At 26.4% G+C, this 8,560-nt stretch overlaps 1 protein-coding gene across 1 annotated transcript; it reads right to left on the minus strand.

The window, feature by feature from the left end:
* Positions 1-3,810: 3,810 nt before the first annotated feature.
* Positions 3,811-7,194, minus strand: LOC135963498 (protein HGH1 homolog). Its single transcript, XM_065515389.1, has 5 exons — positions 7,045-7,194; positions 6,799-6,986; positions 6,229-6,732; positions 4,201-4,418; positions 3,811-4,124 (listed from the first exon to the last, which is right to left on the minus strand). The coding sequence occupies exons 1-5, from the start codon at positions 7,127-7,129 to the stop codon at positions 4,016-4,018; spliced, it is 1,104 nt and encodes a 367-aa protein (XP_065371461.1). The 5' UTR covers positions 7,130-7,194; the 3' UTR covers positions 3,811-4,015.
* Between the last annotated feature and the right edge of the window lie 1,366 nt (positions 7,195-8,560).

Genomic DNA, 8,560 nt, shown 5'->3' on the forward strand with positions numbered 1-8,560 from the left:
ACATTCAGCTCGGATTAATTCGATGTCTTAATTCCTTAGTACTCCAAATGTATTGAATTCATTGCTTTCAGAATTCATTCTTTATAGTATTAGTTCCTTATTGAATCATTAAAGTTTTCCTTAACTCAAATCCATTACAAAATAGCTTTATAAAATACGAGTATTTTCAATAATTGAAATTTTCTTCAATTCAAATCAATTACAAATAGACCTAAGTAATTTTTTTCTTCAATTCACATTGTAAATTATTAAAAATGAAAAAACAAATTGGAAATTCAATTTGTTTTCGATTTGAATTAACAACAATTGATTCAAAGGTTGAGTAAATTCTGTTATGAATTAATTCAAGTATGAGTGAATTCTATTTAAATAAAAGCCTCTGAATAAGCTAAAGAATTAGATTTATGAAGTGAATGACTGACATTTTTAATTCCAAATTAAGATTTTATTGAATTAAGTTCAAATAGTATTAATTAGTTTCAAGCCCTTTGTGTTAAAAATCAATAGTTTGGATCTTCCGAAATCACTATAGGAGAAACATGTCTTATTAGTGACCTTGAGAGCATCAAAATCTAACTCATTCTCATGATACACTCAAATATGTATATTCAGTATATTCAGATACCAATTAAGTTTGCCATCCAATTTCTGCATAATCGAATAACGATAGTGTTACTCTTTTAAAAAAAACCGTTCACTAGAGAGTCTAGCGCAGTTTCAGTCGATCTGCCCTTGATATAGGCATGTTAAGCTTTGGATAGTTGGTTCAAGCAATGATTTAATGCAAGGAAGAAAAATAGCCGAATTGGTCTAAATTCCATAGCCTTAGAGTGGAATGTTTCCCTCAATTTATAATGAAAACTACCTTATATGGTCATATAACCATCGTGATGGAACATGTGACTTGATCAGTAAGAGTCATGACATCATGCTGCTGATATTCTCCTGTAGGCCTGCTTTTTTATTTATGTTTTGCAGTTCAATTTATTTAATTCCTTTAATTCTCTGTGCAAACATCAAATAAAGAAAAGTTAAAACTAAAACTTAAATGTGATTTAAATTTAATGCAATTTATGTACTAAATAAGTATTACAATTACAATTTATATAAATATATCTATATTAACTAACTATGTAACTTAAACAAAAAATAAGAATTAACTAAAAATACATACTGGCTTAACTAATTAATAATACTTATGTACTAAACTGAATATGATTAGCTATATATTAATTTAAATTTAATAAATGACTATTTTTTACATTTCACATTTTTCTAATTGCACTATGGATCATAAATACAATTAAGTCACATACAATTCGTTATTGGTTTTATCAAAATTTCAGAATAAATGCAGAAGTTTAAAGAACCGCTTTCTATAACAAAATAAAATAATTCTTCAATTTGAATCTATATACCCTTCACCATGAGTGGCATTTATATATATTCTGGATGTTGAAATCAACTTTCCGTAGCCCTCAAATAACTTACATATATGATTCAAACATCCATATATAGGCAAAAATTAGGACTATTTTTTATTTATATCTACGTCAATAATATACACAATTTGGATATCTAATGATAGATATTTCAAAGACCTTTTCAAAGATGTATATAAAGTCATAGTAAGTCGGATAATGGGTCAAAATAAGGAAAAAAATTTTAATTCAAATTTTTTTCAACAAATAAAAAATTTTTTATTTAATTTTTGTCACAAATTTTTTTCAATAATAAATTAAAAATTTGATTTTTTAAATTTAAAAAAAAAATTTAAAATTTTTTTTTAAATTCTGTTTACCTAGAAATATTTAAAGTATGTATTATTTGGTGAAGCGTACACAATAGAATTGCTTTCCGATTGAGAGTAAAACCCATTTTTTTCCAAATTAAACCAGTTTCAGTTTATTTTTAATTATTTGTTTTTTTAATAATTTTTCAATGTCATACCAAAAACTTGACATTTGTTTTAATATATAAAACTTTGTCAAATTAAAATTAATAAATCAGAAATAATAAATCTTTTTTGAATTAATAAAATCAAACGGAATCTGTAGAATCTAAGACAAAATCGATAGGATTAATAACTACTGAACTCTTACTTTTCCAAACGAATATTGTGACCGGCCTGAAAATCTCATATTTTCTTTCCATAGTGCAATTTATTGTTAACATATTTATTATTTCATTATAAACTTTTTACTTAATTTTATTAAATTAAAATTTATCAATTGAATACTTGTTGTAGTTAGGTTCAATATTAAATACAAACATACATATTTCCTTAGTTAAAAAAAATTAAATCTTAATTCAGGAATTTTTAATTAAATGCATAGACTAAACACATGTATATACTAACACCTATACTAACATATTAAATAAAAACACATACAAGTGTGTATTTTAAACCAACTGTTGAGTTAACAAAAATATTTGAAACATATTCATTTTTTATTAATTCTTTAATAGATTTTATAACAAAAAACTAATTAATAAGTTTATGCATATTAATAATAATTTATTAACATAGTCTAGAATATTTAAAAAAAAAGTAAATAGATAAAATAAAACAAACAAAACGGAATTATGTAAATTTTTTTTAAAAACGAAAACACAATATCACAAACCTTAATTCAAATTGAAACCATAGCATGTACTGAAATTACCCAATTGGAATATTTTGTGGCAATATAAATAAAACCAGCTTGTCCTTATTACTTATACTGTTAGCAGGACAAAATCGCTGCTCAGTGAATTTGTTTATATTCATCTGCTACAGCTTTTCAGTACACTAGTGACAATCTACTGATTTTGTCCTGCTGACATTTGATAAAAAGCATGAGAAATGGGAGATTGTTAATAGAGTAGAATTACAAAATACAGCAGTAATCTGAAATTTCATTTAGCCTAATATATTATCTTGTGTATATTAATTTAGTTAGACTTTATGTATTTAGTATTCAAAAATAAAAACTTTTGTTTTCTCAAATAAAAAGGAAAACCCCAGTTAATTTTTATAGCAATATTATAAAGTACCCCCCAATATACCACATACATACTTATATTTATATTTATAAAACAGCCTAAGTAAATGAATAAAACATAACAAGGTAAATATAAAAGGACCAAGTTTAATATAAAAAAAATATATAGAAAATTTAAAACAAAAACAAACAAATAAACAAGAAAACACAATTTAAGCCAAGTTGAGGTGTGATAATGAAAGGAATTTTTATTCAAACAAACAAAACAAAAAAACACCTACTAAATCAGCAAACAAACAGAAACAAAAAACACAAATTTAAATAAATCAAAAAAATAATTAACATTCTTCATTTAAATACAAATGAGCTTGTTGTTAAGGTTTCCTTTATATAAATATAAAAAACAAAAAAAAAAATTAAATTAAATAAAAAAGAATATAAAATATACATGATAACTGGGCTTCAAACAAAAGGTTAACTTTGCTCTCGTAAAAACCAAAAAAATAAATCAAATTTAAATAAAAAATACTAAATATTAGATAAAACCCATAAAGCTTGCATTATCATCAAAAACTAAACAATAAACCAAATCAAAAAATTTCAAAAATTTTCGAATTAGGCAAAGCTTAATTAATTAAATTGATAATTACAAGCTTAAGTTTTATTAAACGAAAAAATATAAAAAAAAACTGACCAAAAAATCATAAAATCGCTATTTTCTATTTCATAAAAACTTTATAAAATTTAAGCTAAAACACAGAAGCAAATCAAAAAAACCATAATGTATAAATTTGCTACAAAAAAAGAAAATAAATTACATTAAATATATATTTAAAAAAAATACATTTATTGTACATGTATATTTATTGTTTGCATTTAAAAGCATTTGCTTCTAAAAGAAATACAAAAAAAATCAAATCAAAAATTAATAAACAAAAAAAAATTGCATTACAAAATAAATTATTACTAAAAAGAAATCTATTACAAAAACAATCAGTAATAATGGAACGTTTGTAGTTTTATTTCAACATCTACAGCAGATCCTCTAAATAATCCATATCTTCTTTAACAAACTTAACGGCCACATCTTCGGGTACGTCCACCTGTTTGTAGTCGTCCAAACCAATTTCGTCTTCTCTTCTACAAAAAGGTATAAGAGAAAATATTAAATTTAATTTAGTAAGTATAAATTTATATACAAAGCTTAGGTACGTACTTTATTAAAATGTCCACAACATTTTCGCATGCCAGTAGACATTCCTTGTCTTTGCCCTCTTTGGCTTCCCATTTGTGTAGCTCGCGAAGAATTTCATAGACACCTTTTTGTCTCAATTGCTCTCGCGATTTTTTTGTTGAACACAATTGTAGCAATGATTCCAATAGCATTTTACGCAAATCTGGATCTTCTTCGCGTGTCTTGGTTTCGGGTAAGTACTGAAATTAGAAAAAAGGAGAAATTATGAAATAAGAAATACATTTTTTTTTATGAATAAAAATTTAAATTGGTTTTATTTTTTATAAAATTTTAAAAGTATCTTTAAAAACATGAATTAATAATGGACAGAATTAAGTAAAACACTAAAATTTTCTATCTATGGTCATTGATAGAGGGCAACAAAATCACAAATTTTCAGAAATAAATTTTTAAAACTATATGAGAATATATTGCTCAGCAAAGCTTATGGTGAATGCGTTCCATCGGTTTCAACGAGCGAAGGATGGTTTGTAAGGTGTAGATGTGGGGATTTTGACACAGAAGACAAAGATCGCCCAGGCCTACCACAATAGTTTGAAAACCAACAATTGAAAGCATTACTCCATGAAGATTATTGTCAACCTCAACAAGAGGTTGCATACTGATTGGGTGCTACTCTAGCTACAATTCGTTTGCGAGCAGTAGGATTCATCTAAAAACGTGGAAATTGGGTACCATACGACCTCGAAATGCTGCTTGATCGCTATAAAAGAAATCATTTTTGCATCGAATCATTACTTGCGATGAAAAAATGGATCCATTACGATTACCCAAAGGGTAAGAGATCGTATGTACAGCCTGGCCAACCAGCCGAATCCTCTGTATTTGGTGGTATCAAAAGGGTCCTATTTATTGTTTTCCAAATATTTTCAATATCTGTCATATTTTCTAAGAATGTAAAACTATTAAGACGATGTGTAAGCAAAAATAACTTTATTATCTTCAAAATCATATTTTAAAGATAATTTATAATTAAAACTTTCAAAAATAATTGAAAAACAATTTTTTACAAATGATTCCGTATTAAAAAATAAAAAAAAATTCTGCCGTACCACTTAAATGAAAATAAATTGAGTTCAAAAAGAAATACTTCCAAATGGTTATTGAAGAAAGAGTTAAAAACCATTAATAAGGAATAATAATTACATATGTATGTATCTAATTCTAAAAAATACATATTTCGTTTTTGAAAAAAATATTTTTTCAATAAAATTTCTTATTTCTGTTATATTTTTCCATATTATTATCGCTGTCGAATAAATAAGAACAATTAATTTAAGTGCATATTTCGTTGTTTTAAATACATATGTACGTTTAATAATATCTTGTAAAACAAATCGCAACATATGGTAACTCAATTATTTGGTTTTAAATTTCCTTTTTCAATGCTGCCAGTCAACCTCAATTGCAAGCTTTTATCTTCTTCCTTTTCCGGAGTTGATGTTGCCACTCAACTTTGTTTGCTTAAGAATTTCAAACTTGTAATGTAACGTCTTTTTACCATATAAAAAGCGAGCTGGCAACACTTTTTATTGCATTCATTCTTCTTGTTCTTCTAATGACTTTTATTTAATTCTGCTTCTTCACGATGAGTAAATGACGCGCAAAGTAGTGCAAATTGGACATTGTGAAAAATATTAAATTTTCTTTGTTAAATAAAATAAGTGAGTGTTTAAAAGTGCAATTAATTGAAATTTAAGGTGAATTGAAGTGCTAAAATAAAATTTTGTGTAAAAGTGCAACGAATTTCTGAAAAACAACAGCAATAAGAACTACTGTAACGTTTCTACGACAATAAAATCTACGCTTCGCAATGAACCGAGTCTCACTCGGTCTAAGATTGACAAACCGGCAACTGATGCATCAACGGAAAGTTATTACCCTGGAATTAACTCCCGGCAACATAGGAATATGGCCAACAACAATAACGATACTTTGTTGGGGCTTCAACAGGTAAGGTAAGTAAACCTAAAATTTCATTTAACTTACTTGCAACTCCAATGGCAACATTTCATTCTCCTCATCCGAAAACTCTTCCGGTCCACAGAGTGGATACAAAATGGCATAAAGTATGTCGTCGGTTTCCCTTAGAATTATGTCGTGGTACACGGGATCAAAGCAAATATTCTTCAAAATACCAATTGTGCCACCACGTCGTATAATTGATTCTTCATAAGAGGCAAAAGGTAGAATCTTGTCTAATAGATTGTATTTATTGTGACAAAACAATTCACGACTCCTAGTAGTTTGAGTCATGTTACAGAAAATGGGAGCCAAATAGTGTAATTTAGCCTTCTTTTTATTATAGTCCAGTTTAGCAAAAGCTTTTGCTAAATTCAGCAGAGTTTTGGGATCTTTTTCCAACTCATCTAGAATTTCATGAGCCAACGATTCAACGCGAGAAAGATTACTTAAAACCATAGTCCAGGGATCAGCTAATTCAGAATTTTCATCAGTAATATGTGTAACGGCAGCGGCCACTATATCAAATTTCTACAAGTAAAACAAATTTTTAATAAAATGTGTTCAGTTTCCATAATTAGCTAAAAAAAAACATACAGGATGCACTTGTTTAGCCGTTTGGAAAATTTTTTTAGCACCCTCCTCATCGGCTGTTAGATTTATCAAACATAAAACGGTATCTTTTGAAATGGCCAAAGTTGGATCAGCAGTTAAATTAAATATAGCTATAATCAAATCATCCAGTGATAAAATAGCAGATTTTCCTTCAGGCGATCCAGTAAGACCTGTATAATAATAATTTTAGTGTTTGCCATAGAAATATTTAAGAGCAGTGAATCTCACCCAATACATGTGTTAGGGCCACCGCCTTTAAATCCAATCTTTGTGTTGGTTGCAAAAATTGCACAAATTCCGCTAAACTCTCCATGTCGTTTGTTTTTTATTTAATAATTATTAAAAATATGTTATATTTTCGTGTGGTTGCTTTTGTTTACTTCGAAGATAAAAAAAATTGTGGTGAACAGCTGTTTTGAGTCTACACGTGCGGTTGGCTCATGAGATGCCAGATTGTTGTTTTAACTATATTTCGTTTCATTCCATTACGTTTCAGTAGTAGAATGTAACTACATAGTTGTTTATACCAACAAACATATCTGTGTAAATTTCAAAACAAATTGGTTTCTAATAAATTTTAAAAGTTAGTTATTCAATATTTTCGTTAAAAAATAATTATTTATTAAATCTGGGCATCAAGTTATTTTTTATATGGAAAACAAAATATCAAAAACTTATTTTTGTTTTCAATACTAATAAAAAATTAAATCAAGATTTGTATGAAAACAAAAATTTTTATATAAGGCCTTAAATTTATTGGTTAAAATTATATAAATAAAATAGAAAATGTTTAAAGTCCAGGATAATTTAAATGATAATATTATAATAATATATTGTTTATTAAATTGTATGAACATTGATAGCGAAATTATGAAATTTTTTCTAAATCTCTGAAATTTGTTTTTATAGAGTTTTTGTTTTTTAAAAATTAGTTTGAAAATATTTTCAAAGGAAATATTAACAAAATAGGGGTAAATTTATTGATTATTTATTTAACTCTAGTGGTGAAAAGCACCACAAAAAGTTTTGTTGAATCTGTCGAATATGAAAACGTGTTTGTTCGCCTAAAAAAGTTTTTGAGTAAGAGAAAAATTAAAAAAAAATCGACACAGATTTTTTATAATCAGATTTGATTAATACTTATTTTTTTATTTTGTTTATAAACAATGGCGTCCAGCTATTTCGGGGCAAATATTTGAATTTTTGTTATCGACCGATTTTCAAGTGCGGTTTTGTTAAAACTAAGTGACCTAGGGGTATGAAATTTGATATTAATATTCGTTGTTGCTCAAAAACAACATTTTAAATTATATTTGAAACTGGTTTCATGGTACGAAATTTAAAATAATAGTCAACTTTATGGACTTAAAATCTACTTTAAGGTTTTTATAGTTAGGCTGAAAATTTTCTAATATTTTCTATTGAATTTTGAGTTTTGAATTGGATACTTTCAATTACAGAATACAGTTTTCGTTATTGGTTGAACCTTAAAAACTAAAATGCGATTTCAATTATGAAAACTGCCATTCCAATATTTTTTTTTATTAAAGTTCAGCTAATAACCATAATTATTAAAATCAACAAATAAAATTCATAAGAAAATATTAGAAAATTTTCTTTTTGAATTTCAATTATAAAATAATTGAAACCAGTTCAATATCTGCTAAATATATGAACTGAAATATACTATTATTTTCTGTGTTTAAAGAAATTTATATTCATGCTATATTCATGTACGTATTAT

Source organism: Calliphora vicina, chromosome 1, assembly GCF_958450345.1.
Source record: "Calliphora vicina chromosome 1, idCalVici1.1, whole genome shotgun sequence".
In the NCBI taxonomy this organism is placed as follows: domain Eukaryota; kingdom Metazoa; phylum Arthropoda; class Insecta; order Diptera; family Calliphoridae; genus Calliphora; species Calliphora vicina.

Coding starts and splice junctions, on each gene's coding strand:
- LOC135963498 (XM_065515389.1), bottom strand. CDS start 7,129: ATGGAGAGTTTAGCGGAATTTGTGCAATTTTTGCAACCAACACAAAGA. Junction 6,987..7,044: donor GGCCCTAACACATGTATTGG/GTGAGATTCACT, acceptor ATTATTATACAG/GTCTTACTGGATCGCCTGAA. Junction 6,733..6,798: donor CGGCTAAACAAGTGCATCCT/GTATGTTTTTTT, acceptor TTTTACTTGTAG/AAATTTGATATAGTGGCCGC.